This window comes from Diceros bicornis, chromosome 2 (assembly GCF_020826845.1).
Source record: "Diceros bicornis minor isolate mBicDic1 chromosome 2, mDicBic1.mat.cur, whole genome shotgun sequence".
Taxonomy (NCBI): domain Eukaryota; kingdom Metazoa; phylum Chordata; class Mammalia; order Perissodactyla; family Rhinocerotidae; genus Diceros; species Diceros bicornis.
Genome location: NC_080741.1, coordinates 15,063,374 through 15,089,502, shown reverse-complemented (window position 1 = coordinate 15,089,502; position 26,129 = coordinate 15,063,374). Strand labels below are relative to the sequence as shown.

General features: G+C 45.1%; 1 protein-coding gene across 3 annotated transcripts in view; it reads right to left on the bottom strand.

Annotated features, from left to right (window-relative positions):
• DZIP1L (DAZ interacting zinc finger protein 1 like) overlaps positions 1 to 25,463 on the bottom strand; it is a 47,234-nt gene extending 21,771 nt beyond the window's left edge. The window contains exons 1-7 of one of the 3 annotated variants that reach the window (XM_058552477.1): positions 25,258 to 25,463; positions 22,866 to 22,943; positions 16,727 to 17,308; positions 13,107 to 13,203; positions 10,014 to 10,135; positions 9,158 to 9,319; positions 6,220 to 6,348 (exon numbers count right to left, since the gene is read on the bottom strand). In XM_058552477.1, the coding sequence (XP_058408460.1) occupies positions 6,220 to 6,348; positions 9,158 to 9,319; positions 10,014 to 10,135; positions 13,107 to 13,203; positions 16,727 to 17,308; positions 22,866 to 22,943 (1,170 nt within the window). In that variant the 5' untranslated portion in view covers positions 25,258 to 25,463. Of the gene's footprint in view, positions 1 to 6,219; positions 6,349 to 9,157; positions 9,320 to 10,013; positions 10,136 to 13,106; positions 13,204 to 16,726; positions 17,309 to 22,800; positions 22,944 to 23,683; positions 24,706 to 25,257 lie in introns of those variants that run through there. The other 2 variants (XM_058552487.1, XM_058552497.1) reach the window with 2 other exon arrangements.
• Between the last annotated feature and the right edge of the window lie 666 nt (positions 25,464 to 26,129).

The window sequence follows — 26,129 nt, the reverse complement described above, 5'->3', positions numbered from 1 at the left end:
GGGGGAAAGTGAGAGAGAGTGAGCACCCAACTGCCCCAGCCTAAGGAACACTGCCCCGGAGGCCCCCTTCTGTCTCACCCCACCCAGAATTCAAGGAGTCGGCACAGCTGAACTGGCTTGTGGTACCAGCACTTGGATCTCAACAACCAGCCACAGATCCTGGTGGCTGGCTTGTGGACACCAGGAGGTGTGGGAGGAGGAGAAGTAAAAGTGTAGAGTATTTGAATACAATCAAAGTTAAGTTGTTATCAGCTGAAAATAGACTGCTGTAACTATAAGATGTTTATGTAAGCCTCATGTAATCACAAAGAACAAAACCTGTAGCAGATATGTAAAAGACAAAGAGAAAGAAATCAAAGTATACCACTACAAAAAAATTATCAGGGCTGGCCCAGTGGCACAGTGGTTAACTTCACGTGCTCCACTTCAGCAGCCTGGGGTTCGCGGGTTTGGATCCCAGGTGCAGACCTACACACCGCTTATCAAGCCATGCTGTGGTGGTGTCCCATGTACAAAGTAGAGGAAGATTGGCACAGACGTTAGCTCAGGGCGAATCTTCCTCAAGCAAAAAGAGGAAGATTGGCAACAGATGTTAGCTCAGGGCCATTCTTCCTCATCAAAAAAAAAAATCATCAAATCACAAAGGAAGACAGCAAGAGAGGAAGAAAGGAACAAAGTAACTACAAAGCAGTCTGAAAAGGATTAACAAAATGGCAATTGTAAGTCCTTACTTATCAATAATTACTTTAAATTTAATAGATTAAATTCTCCAATCAAAAGATGAAGAGCGGCTGAATGGGAAAAAAAAAAAAAAACACGATCCAACTATATGCTGCCTACAAGACACTCACTTTAGCTTTAAGTACACACATAGGCTAAAACTGAAGGGATAGAAAAAGATATTTCATGCAAATGGTAACCAAAAGAAAACAGGGGTAGCTCTACTTATATCAGACAAAATAGACTTTAAGTCAAAAACTGTTACAAGAGACAAAGAAGATCACTATATAATGATAAAGGGGTCAATTCATCAAGAGGATATAACAGTTGTAAATATACATGCACCCAACATCAGAGCACCTAAACATATGAAGCAAATATTAACAGAACTAAAGGGAGAAATAGACAGCAATACAATAATAGTAGGGGACTTCAATACTCCACTTTCAACAATGGATAGACCATCCAGACAGAAAATCAATAAGGAAACAGTGGATGTGAACAGCAGTATAGACCAAATGGATGGAACAGACATATACAGAACATTCCATCCAAAAGTAGCAGAATACACGTTCTTCTCGAGTGTCCAAGGATAGACCATATGTTAGCCCACAAAACAAGTCTTACCAATTTAAGCTTGAAATCAAGTTAATCTTTTCCAACCACAATTCTTGAAACTAGAAATCAATAACAGCAAGGAAACAGGAAAATTCACAAATACATGGAAATTAAACTACACACTCCTGAACAACCAACAGGTCAAAGGGGAAACCCAAAATATCTTGTGACAAACAAAAATGGAAACACAACATACCAAAACTTATGGGATGCAGCAAAAGCAGTTCTAAGAAGGAAGTTTGTAGTGATAAACTTCTACATTGAGAAAATAGAAAGATGTCAAATAAACCACCTAACTTTACACCTCAAGGAACTAAAAAAAGAAGAAAAAACTAAGCCCGCAGTTAGCAAACCGAAGAAAATAAAGATTAGAGCAGATATAAATGAAATAGAGAATAGAAAAACAACAGAAAAGATCAACAAAACTAAGAGTTGACTTTCTGAAAATATAAAATTGACAAATTCTTAGCTAGACAAAGAAAAAGAGAAGTCTCAAATAAATAAAATCAGAAATGAAAGAGGAGACTTACAACTGATACCACAAAAATGCAAAAGATCACAAGAGACTACTATGAACAATTATACACCAGTAAATTGGATACTCTAGAAGAAATGGACAAATTCCTAGAAACTACCAAGACTGAGTCATAAAGAAATAAAAAATCTGAACAAATCAATAAAGAATAAGGAGATTGAATCAGTAATCAAAAATCTCCCAATAAAGAAAGCCCAGAACCAGATGGCCTCACTGGTGAATTCTATCAAACAGCTAAAGAATTAATGCAAATTCTTCTGAAATTTTTCTAAAAAATTGAAGAAGAAACACTTTCAAACTAATTTTACGAGGCCAGCATTACTCTTATCAAGTCAGTCAAAGACACTACAGGAAAAAAAATTACAGGCCAATATTTCTGATGAACATAGATGCAAAAATCCTCAACAAAAATACAAGCAAATGAAAATTCAACAGCACATTAAAAGGACATACACCTTTATTAAGTGGGATTATTCCAGGATGCAAGTATGGTTCAACATACACAAACCAATAAATGTAATACACCACATTAAAAGAATGAAAGATAAAATCATATGATCATCTCAATAGATGTGGAAAAAGAATTTGACAAAATTCAATATGCTTTCAGGACAAAAACACTCAACAAATTAGGTATAGAAGGAATGCATCTCAACATAATAAAGGCCATATATGACAAGCCCACAGGTAACAGCATACACAACAGTGAAAAGCTGAACACTTTTCCTCTAAGATCAAGAACAAGAAGACAAGGATGCCCACTCTCACCACTTCTATTCAAGATAGTACTGGAAGCCCTAGAAAGAGCAATCAGGCAAGAAAAAGAAATAAAAGGCATTCAAATAGGAAAAGAAGAAGTAAAATTATCTCTATTTGCAGATGACATCATCTTATATATAGAAAACCCTAAAGACTCCACCAAAAAAAGCTATTAGAATAAATAAATTCAGTAAAGTTGCAGGATAAAAATCAGCATGCAAAAATCAGTTGCATTTCTATATACTAACAACAAACTATCCAAAAAAGAAATTAAGAAAACAATCCCATTTACAATAGCATCAGAAACAATAAAATACTTAGGAACAAATTTAACCAAGGAGGTATAGATCTATACACTGAAAACTATAAAAGACCAATGAAAGAAACTGTAGAAGACATAAATAAATGGAAAGATATTCCATGCTCATGGACTGGAAGAATATTGTTAAAATGTCCGTACTACCCAAAACAATTTACAGATTCAATGCAATTCCTATCAAAATTCTGACAGCAGTTTTCATAGAAATAGAAAAAAAAATCCTAAAATTCAATTGGAACCTTGAAAGACTCCAAATAGCCAAAGCAAGCTTGAGCAAAAAGACAAAACTAGAGGCATCACTTCCTGATTTCAAATTATATTACAAAGCTATAGTCATCACAACATTGGCATAAAAACAGACACATAGACCAATGGAACAAAATATAGAACTCAGAAATAAACTCACACATATACAGTCAACTAATCTTCCACAAGGACACCCAGAATACAAAATAGGGAAAAGATAGTCTCTTCAATAAGTGGTGCTGGGAAAAATGGATATCCACATGCAAAAGAATGAAATTGGACAAATATCTTACATCATACACAAAAATAACTCAAAATGGATTAAAGATTTAAATGTAAGACCTGAAACCATAAAACTTCTAGAAGAAAACATAAAGGAAAAGCTCCTTGCCACTGGTCTTGGAGCTTTTTTTTTTTTGTGAGGAAGATCAGCCCTGAGCTAACATCCACGCCAATCCTCCTCTTTTTGCTGAGGAAGACTGGCCCTGGGCTAACATCTGTGCCCATCTTCCTCCACTTTATATGGGAGGCCGCCACAGCATGGCCTGACAAGCGGTGCATTGGTGCCCGTCCAGGATCCAAACTCAGGCCGCCAGCAGGGAAGCGTGCGCGCTTAACCGCTACGCCACAGGACCGGCCCCGGCAGTAATTTTTTTTGGATGTGACATCAAAAGCACGGGCAACAAAAGCAAAAAAACAAGTGGGACTACATCAAACTTAAAGCTTCTGCACAGCAAATGAAACAATCAACAAAATGAAAAGGCAACCTACTGAATGAGAGAAAATATCTGCAAACCATATATTTGATAAGGGGTTAATATCCAAAATATAAGGAACTCATACAACTCAATAGCAAAAAAAACAAATAACCCAATTAAAAATGGTCAAAGGACCGGAATAGACATTTCTACAAAGACCTACAAATGGCCAGCAGGTATGTGAAAAGGTGCTCAACATCATTAATCAGCAGAGAAATGCAAATCAAACCACAATGAGATATCACCTCACACCTGCTGAGATAGCTATCATTAAAAAACAAACAAAAGATAAGTGTTGGTGAGGATGTAAAGAAAAGGGAACCCTCAAGCACTGTTGGTGGGAATGTAAATTGGTACAGCCATTATGGAAAATAGTATGGAGGCTCCTCAAAAAATTTAAAAGAGAGAGTTACTCATTTTCCCTAGGTATCCTCCATGTACATATGAGGTATACATGTTAATAAACCTCTGTTTGTTTTTCTCTTGTTAAAATAAATTAAAAATATAACTACCATATTATCCAGAAATTCCACTTCTTGGTATTGATCCAAAGGAATTGAAACCAGGATCTCAAAAAGACACCCACACTTCCATGTTCATTGCAGCATTATTCACAATAGCCAAAATATGGAAACCTAATAATCCACCGACGAATTAATGGATAAAGAAAATGTGGTATATACATACACTATAATAATATTCAGCCTTAAAAAAGAAGGAAATCTTGCCATTTGCATCAACATGGATGAACCTAGAGGACATTATGCTAAGTGAAATACACCAGACACAGAAAGACAAATACTACATGATCTCACTTATATGTGGAATATAAAATAGTAAAACTCATAGAAACAGAAAGTAGAATGTGATTGCCAGATGGTAAGAGGAGGAAAAAATGAGGAAGTTATGGTCAAAAGGTACAAAGTTTGTTATGCAAGATATATATATACTGTATTGTATACTTAGAATTTGCTAAGAAGGTAGATCTCATGGTCAGTGTAATTACCACACACAAACAATACTACTAATAATAACAACAAGAATAAAAAGAGTGGGAGGAAACTTTGGGAGGTGATGGATATGTCTCTGCCCTGATGGTGGTGATGGTTTCAAGGGTGTATACTTATCCCCAAACTCACTGAGTCGTCTGCATTAAATATGTACAGCCTTTTACATGTCAATCATACCTCAATAAAGTGGTATGTATGCATGCATGAATGAATGAATGAATGAGACCATGAAAGTACTAAAAGAAAACACAGGACTATTTTCTTTTTAAATCTCATAGTGGCCATAAACAAAAGATTGATAATTTTGGCCACATAAACATTATTAATTTTGTATGGCCAAAGCCACAATAAACAAAGTTGAAGGACCAACAGAAAACTGGGGAAAATAGCTACAAGAACAACAAAGGGTAGGGTTAATTTCTGTGCATTATACAAATTCACAAATTGAGAAGGAAATCGATAGAAAAATAAGCAAAGGAGGAGAACAGAGCTCACAGACAAAGAATGGCTTTTTTTAATGTGAAACTTGTGAAACATCAACCAGTGGAAACACTTTACTGCTGACTGTTAGATGTTAAGCTCTTTCTTAACAATCTTGGAAGACAGAAACAGAAGCACAACATGATTTAATGACTGTGCCGATTGTCCTTCCTTGCCATGGAATTCTCATGATACAGACCACACATAACTGGACCATGTACAACTGGACCATTGTAAAATTCACCCAGTGGTGGCCAGAGCCACCGCCTACTGGCTCGTGAGAGCGGATTGTGCACATCTTCCCAATTCCATATTCAGTGACCTCACGTTGGTAGCATGAAATCAGCCATGGTGGGAATATTTACACCACGGGAAACAGCAAATGCTACAAATCACAGCTTTTTTAGCTCGAGAGAGCCAGTTGTTATTTACCATCACACCACTAGATCTATCCCAAATATTTTCAAATCCAGGAGATGTCACACTTTCTAAGAGTTGTTTTCAACTGGGTTGGAATCAAAATGAGGGCAAAGCTGCCAAATAAGAGACACAGCTGTACATATTCTGATATTGCACACGTGTACATCATCAGCTCACCTGAGAAGCATAAGAACCCTATTCTCTGCAGTCATGTACTGGCAGAGGGTCTGAAAACATAGAACTCGGATGTCTTTCAACTTCCCTAAAACCGCAGAGCAAAACCAAGAAACTTTGTTGGAAGACTGCATGGTTCTTGGCCGGCTCTGGGAAGAAAGGCATGGGGCATCTGCTCACCTGAATTTCCATCTTCTCCTTCAGGGCCCGGAGCTCCTGCGCCTGCCTGAGCCGCTCCTCGGACTCCTCATCCCGCAGCGACCCGAGATGGGACTCCATCACACTGTGGGACTGCAGCGCCTGCAGTTTCTGGCCAGGGCAGAGTTTTATTTGGATGAATGATCACGGTGTTATCTTTTGTCCCTTGAGCAGTGTCAGAAGGGCACACCTTATCCCAACCCCAAACCCCCAACTCGTCCTCACTAGATATCTGCACACGCGCTAATATTCACACAAGTCCGTCTTCCCTTCGTTAGGGTTCTCCTGAGAGCTCAGTCCTTGCACAGGAGAAGCAAGTTCCACGGAAGAACAGAATTCAAGAGTAGAATTTCCATCGCACTGCAATTCTGCTGTACTCAAAACCCAGGGCTCACTTGACAGCGGCCCCATTTCTTCCTCAGTCTCCAATAGGCTGAAGAGAAGCAGACTCAGAGCCTTTGGGAGGGTCTCAGGCACCCAGACCATTCCCTGGGGACTCATGCCCCTCCTGCCACAAAATATGCTGGCTGTCACCAAGAAGGCCTGGCTTGCACAGCTTGGAGCCATGTCACCAATGCCTAGTGATTCCTGGGCTAGCGGTGTGTGATCTGAAGGAAAAGTGGACCAAAGAGAAGGTGCCTTCCACCCACCAATGGTTATACTTTTAAATATATCACTACTGCAGTAACAAAGCAAATTGCTCCCTCTCTATTTCCGTATAAAACTCAGAAGCCCTATCAAAGCCTTAATGAACTGCAGGTCCCTGAGTTTAACGTGGCATCATTCTTGCTAATCTTTAACTCTTCCCAATTACTGCCAAAGCAATATTAGGTCCATATGTTAACCATTTCTGAACCCCTTGAATATTTTCACAGTCGAATGCTTTATCAGATGTATGCACAACTTGCAGCTTCTGGTGTGTCACTCCTGTCTACACATTGCTGCTCATGACACACCAGATAGCTGGTTGTGTTGGCATTACAAACTGTCGTGGTATTTTCCCTCTGACTAGGGACTCCTTCGGCAGCCGGATTTACCCTACATCTAATCTAAAGTTCTCTCTTCAGTTGGGTAACAGAGCCAAAGGAAGTTGTCAGACTTCTGTATCAGGGGGAAGTTTTGAGGAGAAATACTTTCAAAATGTATTTAGCTCTCATTGGTCCTCCTAACATCAAGGAGAATCCTCCCCCATGTTTTGAAAATGGACTGTCTGACAGTGTTTCACAATCACTCTAAATGGAATCTTACGTTCGTCACCCCAGAATTTTAAACAATTAAAATAATTATCCAACTACACTGAGAATTTTGTATCCAGTTTGGCGCCTATACTTTAATAAAAATAAAATATCAGGTGAGAGGAGACAGGGGGAGACACACAACCACAAAAACACAACATGAGCAATCCCATAGGGGAAAGACAAAAAAAAAATTTGATGTTCCAGTTTAAGAGAATGTGATCCAAGTTAGAAGGAAACCATGGATGGTAAGAATTATGTCTTCATTTACCAAAACAGAGAACTTCTAACCAAAAGTAACCCCTTGACCCTTGATGAAGTGGTTTCGGAACAACTCCAAGTTCAAATCAATGCCTATTTATCGAATGTCTAGTCAGCTAGCACCGTGTCAGGGAAGTGTGGGCGTGAGGAGAGGTGCAGACGAGCTCAGGAATGATGGCTATGGAGCTGGGGTTAGCAGCATGAGTTCCATATGGTGGCACAGCATCTTGTCTTCCACAAATCATCCCTGACCACACTGGGGGTGCATTTAGGATAGGAGGGCTCAGGTCACTATAGAAAACCACACACACACACACACACTCACGCCTCTCGTTTCAACCCACCGCCTTCCATCCTTGGCTTTCCATCTCAGACTGAGATGATGGATCACTCAGGACTCCAAGCATATCCTAGAATAGTCCCCTTCTGGAAAAGCTGTCTAGGTGTTTCTTCAGGCAAAATGTGGATTGACTGTGAGAAACACTCTTTGACAGTTCATTTTCAAAAACAAGAAAGATTCTCCTTGATGTTGAGGACCAATCAGAGCTAAATACATCCTGAAAATATTTCTCCTCAAAACTCTTTCCCTGATACAGTTTTAGTCATCCAGGTTTATATGAGAAGATGCAGTCCAGGGATAGCTTTGATAAGGTTTTCCTGAGTAAACTGATAGTATATTCAGTAGAAGAGCTGGGTTATTTGAAGTTCAAAGAGCTGGGTTCACATCCCAGCTGTGTGGGATTTGGGCGAGTTATGTGGCCTCAATGTCTTCACTTGTAAAGGAGAAATGATAATAGCTTTAAAAAAAAAAAAGAACTTTAAAAAAAGAAATTAATAAACTAATGATGTACCTACTTTGAGAATGTTATGGTTGTTTAGTTGTTATGAGGACTGGAAATTAGTGTATGTAAAGTGCTCTGCACCAGGGCTAGAGAACAGTAAATACAGGCAAAGAATGTTAGCTACCATGTGTGACCTCCGCAGACGCCAACAGAGTGCCTGGTAGGTGGCCAATGCACAGCAAATATTTGTTGGAAGAAAAATACATTCATTTAAATTTTGCCTCATTTCTTGTGCACTGATGAAAGCCCTTTGCAAAAATACGGATGATATCTAGGGAGTTCTTACCATATGCCAGATATGTTAAGTGCTGTCTATGTGCTAATTTAACCGTTTCAGCAATCTATCTTACAGAAAAGCAGCTGAGGCACAGGAAGGTTAAGTAACTCGCCCAAGGTCACACAGCCAGTATGTGATAGAGCAGGGATTCAGTCCCAGGCCCAGGCCTCTAGTGTCTGGCTTCACAGTGTATTAGTCCCCAGTGGTAGATGAAACAAAACTTATACAAACTAAGAACTGAATTTTGAGAACAAATAAGCAGATTTTCAACAAAAGAATTTTGAAAAGCCTTTTATGTTGGGTACCTCTTCTAGCGTAGAGTTATGGTTGGCAACACTTTTAAACTCGTCCCAAAATAATTTTTTTAGCTTGTCTATTTCCCCATATAGCTTGGCCCGCTCTTTTTCTTTCCATTCATCAAATTCTTTCTTAGCTTCTATTTCCCTCTGACGAGCGATCTCTGCTTCCTAAAAGAAAAGCAAAAACAACAGAATCATTAATTCCACATTATGGCAAATATTTACTGAGAAACTGCTAGGGCCACTTGTCCATGCAAATCACTATGGAGACCCAAAGAACATTCATCCCATAGTCCCCATTGTTTAGACTTGGAGTGGGACAAGACTTGTCTGAACTGTAAAGTCCCTTGAGGATAGGGATCATGTCTTTTCTCTCTTTATGTTCCTCACAATGCCTGGCATAGTTGGTGCTCAATAAATGCATGCCGAGGGAATGAATGATGAATGAATAAGTGAAGGAATGAGTAAAGCAAGTGCATGTATTTTCATTCTACAAATATTTCCTAAGCACCTCCTCTGGGCTGGATTCTGGAGCCTATCCAGTCTTTGTCCTCAAAAAGTTAACTAACAGTACAGTGTAAGAAATGAAAATTCAGGTTCACATGCCCTCAGAGCGTGCTGAATAATGCAGGAAACTGCAACTCTCCGCTCTACTTTTGGCCACACAGGTCTGGCAAAATAACTGAATTTTCCTTGCCAGACTACCTAAAATCATTTGCCACATCCAGGAAGACGCAATCCCAGCTCTGACTCCCAGCCCGGGGAAAGCAGCCGGCATTCTGGCCCTGTGGATACAGGGGCATCGTGGGTCTCCTGGGTCGTCCATGAGCGAGGCTCCCTGACCTTTCATCTCCAGGCCCACCTGGAGCTGCCGCTGCCTCTCAGCCTCCCTCTGGGCTTCCAGCTCCCCTTGGGTCCACTTGAGCGTGGCCCGCAGCTCTTCCAACACCTCCTCCACTGGCTGTTCCTGCTTCTTCTGTTTCCCTGTGGAGTCCATGCAAAAAGGGGGCGACCAGTTTAAGGCCAAAAGTCAGTGTGGTTCCTCACCTACGCAATCAGTCACATCCCAGTCTGAGACCGGCTTTGCCACTTCCATTGGACATTGTCCTTGGGCAAACGACATAGCCTCCCTCACCCTGTGTTCCCCAAACTGGAAAATGGACATCATAACAGCACCTAACTCAGAGGGTTGTTGTGAGGACGAAATGTGATAAAGCAAAGTGCTCAGCATTGTGCCTGGCATGACAGTTCAATAAATGTTTACTATTATTGTCATTTAAAATAACTGTTTTGACAGTACTGACACATGGAAATGTGGATGCAAAATTAGTAGAGTAACAGAAGCAGAATACCAAATAGCCTGCACACGCTGATCAGCAACACAAAGAACATATCTCTGTATCGCGACCGCAATCAGGGAGGAGTTTAAAGTAATGAAAATAATTGTTCACTTTTTTCAGTAACATAGTATAGCTAAATGCATAGTTTTAAATTTCAAATGAAAAAAAGGCAGTATGCATTATGAAGGAAACTTTTTAGCCAAGGTGTTTAAATGTATACTTTAAATTTTTAAGATTAAAAAAAAGAATGAATTACAAAAGAACGTTCTAACCAACCCACATACTGATAAACCGAGTAAAGGGTTAATGAAAAAGACATTTGTTACTTTTTAAAGTACATTTAGTGATTATTAGATAGATGATACTGTTAGTAAAACTCTAAGCCTTTCTTTGAAAAGAGATATGGCTTTTTTCAGACAGGACTTTTTGGAAACAAGCAATTTTTAGATGCAATAGAAATTAATTTGGGTTAACGAAGTGATTTGAGGTGGGTATGGGACAGGAGAGCTGGGGTATCCGAGAAGCCAGTTGCCTGAGAATAAAAAAGTCACAAACAATAATGTAGCAAAAGTTTCCTTAAGAACATATTCCCCCTCTCCTTACAGCACTTTACATTAAGGAAATGATAAGGAATATGCACAAGGATTCACAAACAAGAATGGGGATCATCATGTGATTTATAATAGGGAAATTTTTTAGCAACTCATATAAATTATGAAATAATTCAATTGTGAAATAAATTGTGATAGCCACATGATGGGACACTATTCAGCCATTAAAAATCATGTTTTCAAAGATGATTTAATGACATTGGAAAAAGTGATATATTCTTAATTGAAAATAAGCAATAGTCAAAACTGCATGCTATATGATTACATATGTACATGGAAAAACAATCACAGAGAATAGACCAAAATATTAACTGCAGGTGATATTGTCCATGGTTTTCATTTTCTGTTTTCTACCTTCCTGTATTTAGATTTTCTACATTAAAGGCGTATTTTTTTATTGTAACAAAATACACATAACATAAAATTTTCCATTTTAATCTTTTTTTTTTTTTTTTGGTGAGGAGATCAGCCCTGAGCTAACATCTGCCAATCCTCCTCTTTTTTTTTGCTGAGGAAGACTGGCCCTGGGCCAACATCCGTGCCCATCTTCCTCCACTTTATATGGGACGCCGCCACAACATGGCTTGCCAAGCAGTGCATTGGTGTGCCCCCGGGATCCAAACCGGCAAACCCCGGGCCGCTGCAGCAGAGCGTGCTCACCCAACCGCTTGTGCCACCAGGCCGGCCCCAACCTTAATCATTTTTAAAGGTAGAGTTCAGTGGTATTAAATATATTCATAATGTTGTGCAACCATCACCACCATCCATCTCCACAACTCTTTTCGTCTTGTAAGACAGAAACTCCATACCCATTCAACAATGACTCCCCAATCCCCCTACTCCCAGACCCTGGCAACCACCATTCTACTTTCTATTTCTATGAATTTGACTGCTCTAGATACCTCACATCAGCGAAATCACACAGTATTTGTCCTTCTGTGATTGACTTATTTCACCTAGCATAATATCCTCAAGTTTCATCCATGTTGTAGCATATTGCAGAATCTCCTTTCTTTTTAAGGCTGAATAATATTCCCTTGCATGTATATACCACATTTTGCTTATCTATTCATCCATCAATGAACATCTGGGTTGCTTCCGTATCTTAGCTACTGTGAATAAATGCTACTGTGAACATGGGTATATAAAAATCTCTTCAGAGACATAGATTTTTAACACAAAAAAATTATTTAAGAAATAGAAAATCTGTGTTTCTTTAGCAGCCTCCCATGCAGAACCAAGAAGAATTAGATATATGATAAATGCCTAGTAACTAGGTAAATGGTGCTATTTTAAAACTCTAAGTCTGTTCTTTGAAAAGGAAATTAAAATGAAGAAAAATAAGGAAAAAGTCTTACTTAACGGGATTTTTATATTTTTATTTATATTATTTATATTTTCATATCCATATTTATTTTATGTTTTAACAGCTATTTCTTATTGGACCTCAAAAAATGGATATAAAATATGCAAATCTCTTTATGGGGCAAACATACAACCTTGCTACTTGTTTTAGAATGTGAAACAGTAAAATTAAAGTGATTAAGTCATAATGAGCTCATGTACATAAAAAGTCAAAGAACTGGCCTGACTGCTCCTTCCCTCATTGAGGCTTCTTCCTAGCTGGCATCAGAGAGGAGCAGGTTCACCGAAGGCCGGGAGGTAAGGGCCTTTCAAAGTCACTCCTTCTGACTGCCCCTCACAGTGAAGGCCAGTGAGATTCAGAGAGGAAGCACTGACCTTGGTCACATAGCAGAAAGGGACACAACTAAGACTGGAACCTGCCGTCTGACTCCCAGCCCTTCTTCTCTACACATGTCGTCAGAAACGCCCCCAGCCCCATGCGGGATCCCCCCACGGTGGATGGTGCGAAGAGCCATCCTTGACTGGATGATGAGGCTCTGAGGGCAGCTTTGGTGGTGTATGTGCCCCTCGCAGACCCCAAACACCAGTCCAGGCCCTTCCACAGTCCCAGGAGGACCCCGGGCTGCCACCTGGACTCACCGCCTTCCGCCATGCCCTCCGCCATGCCTGCATGCCTGCGCTGGATGTGGCCCCGGAGGAAGGTGGCATTCATGAACGTCTTGTCACACAGGTGGCACTACACAGAGAGGAAGTAGCGGGAAGTGCAGAATCAGACCACCTGAGTCAGCCTGGGATTCTCCAGACATCAAAACTCCCATTTCCCTGGGACCTCTGGGCTGCTTCAGAAATGAAGAATTTGGTTTACTGAGTAAGCAGTGACACCAACGCCCCTCAAAAAATATATATATATCCTGAGCTTTAAAACACTGCCAGCACCCTGGGGAACTCCGAATACTGACTAGGTATTTGATGATACTAAGGATTTTTTGTCGGTTTTTCAGGGCGTGATGATGGTATTGTGCTTATGTTTAAAAGTGGGAGTCCTTGCCTTTTAGAGATACATACAGAAATATTTACAGATATAATTGTATGACTAATACACTTCAAAATAACCCAGGGCCGGCCCCGTGGCTTAGCGGTTAAGTGCACGAGCTCCAATGCTGGCGGCCCGGGGTTCGGATCCTGGGTGCGCACCGACATACTGCTTCTCCGGCCATGCTGAGGCCGCGTCCCACATAGAGCAACTAGAAGAATGTGCAACTATGACATACAACTATCTACTGGGGCTTTGGGGGGGAAAATAAATAAATAAATAAAATTATTAAAAAAATAATAACCCAGAGGTGGGGAAAAGTGGCGAGGGGAAAAAATGCAGCAACAGTGGCCATGAGCTGATAACTATTGGCCCGGGCAGTGTGCAGATGAAGGTTCATTATATTACTCTCTCTGCTTTTGTATGTGTTTGAAATTTTTCCAGAATAAAAAGTTTTTTAAAAAATGTGAATGTCCAGGTCCCACCCCAGGGCTAAGAACCATCAGAGCAGAGGATAGCAAATAACAGCATCTGTAATTTCACTTCACTCTCCTCAAGCATTTCAGACACTGCCAATCTATCCTATCATCTTTTCACTGTAAAACTTCAAAATCCTTCCAACACGGCTTCGCTGGCTGCTATTACTAGTCACTCAGAGTAAGAGGGAAGATTATGTGCTACCTTTACACAAGGGCAAGTGTGACAGAAATTGGCCCCCAACACCCATTTTCCCTTTTTCCTTAGCAAAGAAATTCTGATTTTTAGCTGGCTATGAGGCTAATGAGAATAAACACTCTACGTCCCAGCCTCCCTTGCAACCAGATGTGGCCATGTGACTAAATTCTGGCCAATGACATGTAAGCAGAAGTGGTATACACAACTTCTGGCAGGTGTCATTAAAGAAAGAGTCATGACATTCCTCACCCTCCCTCCTCCTGCTGAATAGGTGGAACTCAGGCAGCCATGTTGGACCATGAGGCAGAAGGCACATGACAAGGCTGGCAGACCAACACATAAAGAACTGGGTCCACAATGGTTGTGGCATTCCATACCACCCATGGATTGCTTACCTCTAGATTCTGTTCAGGAAAGAAAGAAAGAAACTTCTATCAAACAGTTATGAGTTGAGGCTTTCTGTCACCTACGGTCAAAACTAATCCAAAGGGATACAACCTGGATTGACAGACTTGGCCCACTCTGGAGCTCTAAAGTGACACAAATGAATTTCCAGTTGTCAGAAGGAATATGAGTTGGGTGGGGTAGGGAATATCTTATGAGGCATCTTATTCCAAATCGTAAGCCTTTCCCTCTGCCCACCCTTCCCTGCCCCCCATTCCCCACTCGCAGCACATTCACAAACCAGGCACCTGAAGCTGCACGGCCACCGCTGCCTTCAGACTGAAGGCCACACTCTGTACCGTGGCACTCAAGGCCACCATGACCTGGCTCTGCTAACCTCTCCTGCCACATCTCTCACCACAGCCCCCACCCAAACCCCACCTCAGGCCACTCCAAAGCCATCACGCTGCACGCCCTTCTCACCGTGGCTGCCTCTGCCTGTAACCCTCCTTTACAAAACTGTGCTCAACATTTAAGGCTCAGTTTAAACACCACCTCCGGAAGACTCCCCCTCTGCCTCCTCTATGCTCCCACAGCTCCTCAGCCATATCTTTATCATACTTAACACGTTCTCCACCTGTAAAGGACACGAGTTCATTTTCAGCAGTACAGCAGTCACTCCCTCTTCCTCTGATAACGGCCCCCAGCTTTCTGCTGGGGAATTACCTTCTTTCTTACTCCCAATCATGGGCTTCAGTCCACTGCCAGGTCCACGGATGAACATGTGATCCAGACCAAAGCCAACCTGAACCCTGCGTCCTTGGGACCCATGACTCGGTCAGAGATGGGTAGGAGACCCATACACAGCCAAACACAGGACACACAGTGAAATACTAGCTGGGCTGCTGAGACCAAAGAAGGCCCTCTATCACGCCAGCCTTGAACCTGAGAAAATGAGAAGCTGGCATTACAGTGGCCCAGCTTACTGCCACATAGGCAGAATCTTTCTGAGAATGGATCCCACTCTGAGGAAGAATTGCCAAGAGCTGCAGAGAAAGAAACTACATTCTGGTGCCATCGTCTGATTCCTGGGGCAAGCCACACCTGAATCCCACCATAACCCTGGATTTTTCAGTTAAATCAACCAATAAATTCCCTATTGGCCTAAACCAAGTAAGATTGCTGTTTTGTCACTTACTACCGAAAGGATCCTGACTCTTTTTATCATAATTAATATTATATCAATTATATAAATTAACATTCTACCCATTAACATTGTATCATAATGATTCCTTCTGTTCCACTCACCCCCAAACTATGAACTTCTTGAAAAACTGAACCAGCATGACTTGTGCCTTCATCCTCAGAACCTGGCACAGGGCCTGGCCACCATGACAATCTATTAAACAGCGACTGTCCCCAATCCACATTCTATAGAAATACATGCAAATACTCAAATGCCACTCTGGGGAATGAACTGTCACTGAGTTGAATAATGGAGTCACTTTTCCAGAATGGGCCTGGCTCCACCAGTCCCTTGCCACACGTTGATTCCACACATACATACACCCTTGTTACACACACCTTACACACCACATACATGCACATATAAACCCTTCATACATACACAGCCATGCTCTCCATAACCCTTAGACACCTATACACCCTTCACGTGTTCACACCATGCCACACCTACCATAAATATACCTTTATATACACACTTCTAAAGATACACAAGCACACACTACACACCACACAGTCTACATACACACTCATACCATACACAGATGTACCCTCCAAACATTCACATGCACACATTAGACACACATATTCACACCATCCACAAACACACACACACACCCTCCGTACATTCACACATGCACACGCTAGACATGCACCCTCTCCATAAACACATACACACTCTATGCACACACATCCTTCATACACGCACCTGCCACATATGTACAATTCCATACATACATACACACTTTAGAACCTGATCAGACACCCTCGGGCTCTCTGGCCATGAGCAGCGTCTCTAAAACCTGCTCCTAACCAGTGAAATGGCCCACGGGGCCTTGGGGCCCAGGGCGGTGGTGCTGCCCAGGTGGCCCGGTGGCTGGGCGCACAGCCCTCCCACTCCCCCCACCCTGCAGAGACTCCTCACCGTGTGGTAGCTGTGGGCGCCTGTCTGCATGAGCAGCTGCTGCAAGGTGCTGATCATCTTGCGTCGGCGGCGGCTCTCCTCCCGCACCCCCTTGAGCTCGTCAGCCTGGCGGCCCAGCTCCTGCTGGCCACGCTCCTGCTGGCCCAGGCTGGCCTGCAGCCGCGCCTCCAGCTGGGCCACGCTGGCACTCAGGCAGTCCTGGCAGTGCAGCAGGTACTCGATGATGAGCTGGGCCAAGCGCAGCACCTTGAGCAGTGCCGGGTCCACAGGCTGCCCACAGCGGCTGCACGCCTCCCGGTCCAAATTGCAGAAGGTGACACCAGCAATGTTCTCCTGCAGGGTGGCCACGTCCAGCTCCCGCGCCACGCGGTCCACATCCAGGGCACTAATGCGCCTCCAGTCCACGCTCTCACGGCGAGGCTGGAACTTGAAGGTAGGGAGTGTGTAGGCCCCAAAGAGGGGGCCACTGAGGCCCTCAGCAGTGGTAGCAGGGGACTGCATGGGCAGGGGAAGCCCTGGGCTGACCACCGAGGGAGGATGCCACCAAGGCCACGGCAGCAGACAAAGGAGCTGAGAGAGGGCCTGGAAAATGAGAAGCAAGTCCAAGTTAGGCAAGATGCGTGTGGCTGCATGTACCGTACACGAGGCCAGCAAGAGCCTAAGGGATCTGAACGACAGCTGCAGCAGGCTGGGCTGCACTGACATGGCAGAGCTCTGGAAAGCAAGGGTGTGGGCTGTACAATCACACAGATGCAGATTCAGAGCCTCAGCTTGGGCAAGACCCTTCATATCTGTAAGCCGCCTGTGCACACTGGGGATCATGGGGCCTGTTTTGCAGGCTCATGGTTAGGAACGAGGCAGGTGAAGCACCCAGCCTAGAGCTTGACACATAGTAGATCCTCAGTGAACACCCCCATGCCCCAGTCCACTGCAAGAGTGCCTGCCAGAGGGCTCTGTCAGGGGGAGCTGTCAAATGTGTACGTGGGTCCTTCTGCAACCCTACATTGACCTCAGGATGAAGCCCAACAACTTGCCTTGGGTGGCAGTGCTACCTAATGTCTCCCACACCACACCCCATCCTCTCCTCTCGTAATCACAAGGTCAGGGGGACACAGAGGTGGGCTACGTTTCCCAGTTTCCCCAGCTGTAAGGTGTGGTCATCTGACCATGTTCCCCCTGTGGGATGGGAGTGAAATGACGTCCGCCACTGCCAGGCGTGCTTAGGAGAGCGGCCATGAGTCCACACAGATGGTGCACAGTCTTTTTCTTCAAAGCTAATGGTTTAGAAAAGAGCTCCTGTTTGTTGTCAAAAGACTCAGCTTCTACTCTCCACTCTCTTGGTAGACAGAGAAATTGTTCTCTCTCTTTAGAGAGTAATTTGTCAATAGCAACAAGAATTTAAAATGAACATTCCACTACTATGAATTACAATTTATCCTACAGATAAACCCACACAAGTATGCAAAGGTGCTTGTGCAAAAACTGTCATTGTAGCATTGTTTGTAACAGCAAAGTCCAAGAAAGCAAAGTACAGTAGTACATATATATATACACACACACACATACTTCCATTTCTGTTTAAATAATATATTAACATAATCACATTTAATAATAATTTTCAAAAATAAAGTAGATATGTATATCTCGTATATATAGATATATATCTCACATTAGAATAGTTGCCTATAAGGGAGGAGGGAAATGGGAATGTGAAGTGGGGAAAAATAAATGAATAGATGGGTAGTACGTCGGTAGGAGATGGATAGATAGATAGACAGACAGATAGACAGGCCTTACACTTACCAATGATGATAATGATACATATATGCACAATATACATACATATATATACACATACATGAATGATTTGTATTTGTTATTCATATATAATCACAATTAAATAAAATATACTAATTTAGATTCCCATATAGGATTCATTATCTATACTATTTCATAAGCATAGACTATTTCTAGAAAAATAAACAAGCTGTTAGTGTTTACGGTTACCTCTGGGAAGTGGGAACAGAGGTTTGAGGACTTCTATTTTCCACTTTCCACCTCTCTATACTATTCAAAGTTCTTCGCATCATTATCTATAACTTTTATAATTTTTTAAAGAAAAAAATACAATTTATGCCCTTGAGGAACTTAGAATCCGACTGAGGTAACAAGAAGTGCCTGTGACCCTATTTAATCAGGTTCTTTCTAGATCACGTGATTCAGACTTTTAAGTGCAATAGAAAGTGAGAGAAGAGAAAGGTCATTGACCTCAGGAAGAGAAAGGCCTTGAGGAAACAGTGGGGCTGGGTTTGCAGAGAGGAAGGGCCTCCAGGAAAGGCCCTGGCCCCGCTGAGCCTCTCATCTGTGAAAGGCAGTGATGGCGGTGATAGGCCTGCCCGCCCACCCCCAGGCTGCCGTGAGAAGTGGGGCAGATGGAGGGGAAGCCCTCAGCAATACCAGCCACAGCGCAGGGAGTGCCAACCTCTGTGCCCGATACCAACTCTAAACACAAACCTTCAAACAGGCATCACTCCTCTCATTTCAGCAACAAGGAGACTGACGTCTGGAGAGGTGAAGCGGCTTGCCCCAGACGGGGAGGTCAGAGCTGAAGGAACACTGGAGCTGCATCTGGCTCCAAAGCTTGTGGACTGTGAACCACCCAACATGATTCTTGAGGCTATTTGTCCTAAAACTCTGCTTTGACCAGATCATCACCGCTTATCCCTCAAACTCATTCATTCATTCCCTCCTCCCACATTACAGGATGCCTACTGGGGCCAGGCCCAGTGCCAGGCACTGGGTTTACCGACATGTATTAACCACACATCTGCCCCTCACCCAGGAGCTCAGCGTGACTCCTTGTCACAGTACCAAGTCCAAACCCCTTAGTCTGGTCTCAAAGACTGCCCATGGAGTCTTTGAGACCACTGACCCACCACTGACCCACCTTTTCAGTTTCAGCTCCCATGCTTCCCTTCCTCAGACTCTTCCCCAATACATACTCCAAAAACAAAACCATCCAACCACGAGCACCCCCACCACGGCCATCAAGAGAAGACCGGCACGCTTCTACTTAACATATCATGTTATAAAAAAGGAGGCGGGCGACACAATACTCACCATGCTCAGCTCCAAGCTGCAACCATGTCACCGGAGCCTCAGAGACAATCGCTACAACAAGCCGTGCCTTGGAGCAACAGCGCGTTACCAGGTGTGCTGCGGGCAGGGGTAACAGGACACCTGCCTTCTGTCCTCCCACAGACCGGAGCTCACCTGAGAACTCACTGTTTAACTATTAAAGCCTTGGCCTCAGGCGTTTGCCCACAGCCCTGTCTCTAATAATAAGGCCAACAATGCTCCACCAGCAGCTCTCTCGGCTCTCCTCCCACACCTTCGATCCCTCCATCCTCTTCCTTGAACAGCTACTATCCTTTCACCCTTCCTATAAGGCAGGGTGTGCCACTGCCCCCCTGACATTCTGCCATTCACCCGCAACCCATCTCTCCCTGCACACTCTCCCTGCACGCTCTCCTTGCACACTCTCCCTGGGGACAAGCTTGCATGTACCCATGGCTTTACCTACCATAGGCCTGCTTTAGGCCGAGCCTCAGCCACCCCCAAATCTCTTTTTCACTGGCCCACCTGTCTCCTGGGACCTTTAGACCCAGCCTTCCAACACGGATTATGCCAGAAATTGCAAATTCAAATCCTACCAGGGCCAGGAAGGTGTGCTAAACACAGGAAACATGCCAGGTATAAGAGAAACCACAGTACAAATTGATGACAAATGGCAACTGATTCCCCATCTTAGTGTCCAAGACACAATCAGGCAGTGTGGTGCCTGGACCAGCAGCAGCAGCATCCACTGGGAAATGCAGATCTCCAGACTTACTGATTCAGAACCACTGCAGGAGGGAGTGTGGGGACAGGGAGTGCTGGGGATTGCGGCAAAATGGGAGCGCACGCCCTGTGTAAAAGGGGCAGCACCTTCACAGCTTCAGCCATACGGGAATGGATTGTGCGTGTTCCTTATGCGCTAGTTCCAAATTCACTAAGAAGACAGTCAAGGACCTCTAAGAACAGTTTCCTAACGACCTTTCTAGCTGCATCTCCCACTCACCATATTCCCTGCTGTCCACACTTTCATATCTCTGAGCTATTTATTTATAGGCACTGTTTTTAAGTACTTTATAAAGAATAACTCATGTAATACTCAGAACATCCCTTGAGGAGATAGTATTATTATCTAAGCCACAAAGAAGGGAAGAAGTTTGTCCCAGGTGCAGGAGGCAGTATTCAAACCCACGCAGCCTGGTTACAGAGTCTGAGCTCTTAGCCACTGTAGCACGCTGCCTCTTGGTATAGATGGCCCTCCACCACTTCATCCTGCTCCTCCTGAAGGGGAATGTATGCTTCAAGGCCTTGCTGATGCATGATTGCCACCATAAATCCCTCCCAGGCCCACAGTCAGAATTCCCTGCCCCTCCCCTGGGCTCCCAGAGCACAGGCACACACTCCTCTGGTCGCCCTCCCCACAGGCTGGTCTCGGTTGGGGTGGTCGTGCATCACGGGATGGGATCATTCACTCATCCATCCCATCAACGAATGATTCCTGAGCCCCTACCAAGTGCCAGGCATTGTGACTGGCACTGAGGATTGATGGTGACCCAGGCAACAGTCCCTGCCATTGTTAATAAAAATAGTTAACAGTCTGGCACTGTGTGCTCCACACACGGTTACGAGGCTTTACATGTATCATTCCATTTCATTCTCACAACAGCCCAGTACGCAGACAAAGAAACTTCAAGGTAAATGAAGAGGGGAAAGTCACACAACTAGTAAGTGACGGTGTCTGGCTCCAGAGTCTGTTCTCCAGAAAGACAGAAATGACCCTACAGAGTGGTAAGTGCAGGGTAGGAGCTAGGACAGGGTGCTGTGGGAGCACCAAAGAGGGGCTGCACCGGGACATTTCTGTCTCCTTTCTCCCCCCGACTCTCCCAGCTATGAGCTCCACAAGGGCTGAGACCACGGCTTATTCTTATCTGTTGTATTTCCACCCCTAGCCTATTACCTGCAGCCCAGATTGCTACTGAACTGACCAGGATTGTCAAAATCTTAGAGTATCTGCCTCAAAATTCTATATTCTTGTGGTCTTGGAGAAATGAGGCTATGGACCAGCAAGAATTAGGATAAAGAGTAAAGATGGAGTTAGGAGTCCTTAATTTGGACTCATTGGAGAGAAATGCCAGTCAGACTTAGTAAAACGCTTGATTTGTTGACCATCTGTGTCCACAGCTTAATCCCATTGCCCACTAACGAAAGCCTGGAGTGCAGGAGCCCTTGTAGGTGGGCTCAGGCCCACCAGTGAGGAGCCCCAGCGCCCACGCCAACTGTCAGGATGTGGCTGCAGTGTCAAGCTCGCTTCCTAAGCAGCCCTTAAACCCTGGCATTTGCACTCTGAGCACACTGTAAGCACTGAGGATGGCAGCCCCACTCCCAGTTATACGGGATTATGAATTAGGGGCCTGAGTTCACGAGGACTCACTGAACCCCAAAAGTATCATTCCTGTCTTCCACTAGAACCCCAAGGGTCCAATTCTCAGAAGCCCCAGGGCTCTGACATCAAAAGGTGAGCAGAACTGGGGGAATTTGAAGATGACGATGATGATAGCAGCCATCATTTGCTAAGTATCTGTGTGCCAGGCACTGTGCCAGCCTTTGAAAGTGCTGTTCCTAGTCTTGTATGTAGCTATGATTTGTCTCATCTGACAAGTGTAGAAACTGAGGCTCAGAAAAGCTAAGGGACCTGCCCCAAGTCACTCAGCTACTAAGTAACGAAGCCAAGATTCAATCAAGTTCTGTCAGACTCCAAAGCTTTTGAATCATGCCAAACCACCTCCTAATGATGACAATGACGATACGTAAATTATTTCCCATTATGGAAATTACAGTACCTGAGATTTCTTGACCAAACTTCAAGGACTAAAAGAGTTTTCAGCAAATCACAACAGGGTCAGCGCTGGAGTCCCTAACTCCCCCTGTATCTCAGCAGAGCTTAGCCAAACACCACTCACCTCCACGGCGTGGGTCCCGGCTGGGATGGGCAGAAGACAAGCCAAATGCAAGTGCTGCAGATTACCTGGAAACCACACGCCCCAGGGGGCAGGAACACCGCGCTTCTCCAGACCGAATTATCAGCAGACTGCTTTTCCCACATCTGGGAATAGAAACACAAGGCAGAAATGACTCACTGTCAGGAAATCTGGAGCTGTGTTAACCATCTCTAGATGTTTTGATGGAGTCCTCAGAAACTTCCCAATCCTCGAGCAATGTCACAAATTAGTGGGAACCAAAAGAATGATATTTATGCCAGCATTCCAAACTCACTTCATTGTTGAAGAGATGGTTTCTCCCTGGGCAATCACAGCCAAGAAAGAAAGCCCGTCTACCACCCGTGCCTTGCACACTCCCAGTGATGGGGCATTCACCACCCCGCAAGGCAGCCATCCACTGTGAGACAATTCCTGGAGACTTTATGGTTCTTCTGAAACCTGCCCACCTATAATCTGTCAGATAACTTCCACGAAATCAACCCAACAGCTGATTTTTTTAATAAAACTCTGACTGATTTAATATAACTTGACAGCTAGACTACACCACCACTGCTGCCACCTTACTGTCTCTTCTGCTTCCTCAAGAATGCAGCCAAGAGGAGCACTTGGAGGAGCCAAGCTTCCAAGGTGGCTGCCAGGCAATCATTTACCAGCCCGCCCTGGCTCTGAGCTAACTGCAGCCGGGCCTGCCCAGGGAGCTCAGGCGTGTCATTAGTGCTAATTGTAGTGGCTGCCAAGGAGACCTTCACATAGTTTGCAAACAGGCTGTGCACACTCACTAGGCAAGGGAACACTAGAGACCCCAACGGAGATGAGTGACCCGGGCCCTCTCCTGGAGCCCTACCGTTACACGCCTTAGGTTTCTTCTCTGATTCTGTTGTTTTCCAAAGAAAGGAGTCCCCCTTTCCACTCTTGCGTTCCATGCAGGCTGCACCCACTCCCAGAACCATCAAGCAGCGAGAGAGAGATCCATGCCACCAGGCACACAGCTCTCCCCTACAGCTGGCCTCCATTCCCAGCACCTTGAAGGAGATATTTTTAAAAGAAATCATTCACGGTTTTGTCAGGAGCCTATTTTAAGTTATTGCCACAAAAGGATTTTCTTCAAAATAAAAAATTGGGAGTGGGGATTTGACTGACATTGCTCAGAAGTATTTTCGAGAAGACTACATACTGATATGACCTATCTTCCCAGGTGATAATGGTCAAAAACCAACACTGCTTTTCACATCTAAAAGAAAACCAGCTTAGAATATACTGGTGTTTTCTTTCCTACGGAGGAGTCACTGCTTCTTGGTAGAGTTTCTCCCTCTGCAGTGCCTGGGCCATCAGACCCCCACAAAAACCCTCCCTACAGGTGCAAGGCCTCGTGACAGGTGGCACTGCAGGTGGTTACCCCTGCCAACCAGGACCAGCTCTCCTGCAAGGGGCCCACGAGGAGGTCCAGAACAGCCCACCAAGCTGTCCCCTTCTCTGCTCCTGTCAGTTTCAGTTGAGCAACAAGTCTTTTCACCCAATCCCACCTCTGTGGCAGAACCCAGTTATGTTGCACAAGTGAATTCAGGTTTCTGTTTCCAACCTGAAGCGTATAACATCCTGGGACCATTTTATCATGTTGGACGGTATCCAAAAATATTTCCACACGAGGGAGATGTCTCCAGACCCTTGGTGCTGACAAGACAGATGAATGACCACTTATCAACCACTTGACTGGAGGACCCACCTTCTCTAGGTGGGGTTGTTCTCACTGGCCAGTCCTCAGCTCCAGGAGGAGGCGTTAGGGACTGAGACTGAGGAGGATGACCACCCACCCAGCAGGCAGGCCTCGGCCCCAAGGAGTGCTGGGTGAGCGGCAGCCCCTGCCCAGGCCCTCCAGACCCCCTCCTGGCCTGTACAAAGCAGGTCTCCCGTGACGTCTACCTGCAGCCACCGCAAAACGCAAACACCATCGCCGCCTCCTGCTCAACTCCAGCCCAGGAGTGCAAGAAGGAACTAGGGATAACGATGTGTGTGTTTTTAAATCATCTCATTACTAAAAGATCCCCTTTATCTGCAGAATCAGAGCATCAAGCGCCCCAGATCATTTTACTTTTTCCAAAAAGTAGAAATCCAAGGCCGTCTTGCCAGCGAGGCCCAGTCCTGGGGGTTCAGTCATTGCTGCTCCCCTCCCGGGGTACCGCGGTCCAGCGCAGGCCGAGGGAGCTGGGGGTGGCGGGCCGAGCCGAGGCGCAGGAAGCGGCGCGTCTGGAGGCCGAGCCGGGGCGCAGCGCCCGCAGCTCCCGGGCTGGAGCCGCTAATGTTTAACCTCCCGCGGCTCCTGGCACGGATCAACGGGTCCATCGGACTGCACGGACGCGCCCCACCCGCGCCCCTCCCGGCCCGAATTCTTGACATAGTTTTCCCAGCGGTCCGGCTCACCTGGGGGTCCCGGAGCCCGGGCAGCGGGCAGAGGTCCCGAGGCGCCGGCTCCCCTTCTCGCCCGGCCCAGCCTGGCGGCTCGCTCCCGCGCCCCGGCCCTTCCCGGAATCCTCGCCGCCACGCGGGCCGGGATGCGCCCTCAGCCTCGAGCGGCCCCGGCGCTGTGGGGGGCGGGGGACCCAGCCGGCCCGCCCACCCGGCGCTGCCGACCTGGGGGCCGGGGCGAGAGATGCCCGCAGCTCCGGGCCTGGGGTCTCCGACGCCTCCCGCTCCCACGACAGCAGCCCCACCCCACCCCAGGGAGGGTGGAGCCTCTCCCCAGCCCCCTGGGAGGAGCTATTTTTAGGCCTGTTATTGAGGGAGGAGGAGGGAATGCCACGTTTAATCCGTTAGGAAAATCCCGGATCCAAGTGAATGGCTCCTAGGCCTTGCTGAGAGGCGGGCCGCGTGGAGCCCAGGGAGGCTGGACGGGGTTCTGTCTACACACACACACACACACACACCACACACACACTGCCCCCGGTTCAACCGCTGGCCTGCTGAAAGCTGGGGGAAGCTGCAGCCTTCCGGGCAGACAGCCCAGCCCACCCGCCTTAAACTAAAGGGACCTTCTTGGGTTTCTGATCCTGCCAGACGCTAGTCCTTTGAGTGAGTCCCAGGCCTGGTCAGATGGTAACCAGCCCCCTAGCCCCCAACCTTCAGGCTTGCCCTGTGGATCCAGCTGTGAAACCCAGGACCAAAGAATTCTTTCCTGATAATCAGTCCCTGATCCCTTCCTACAGCCAGTCGTTGCTTTAGTTAGACTCAGATTTCTGAGAATTTTTTTAAGTCTTTCTCCAACCCCAGCCTCAATCTGCCAAACTCTGTATCTT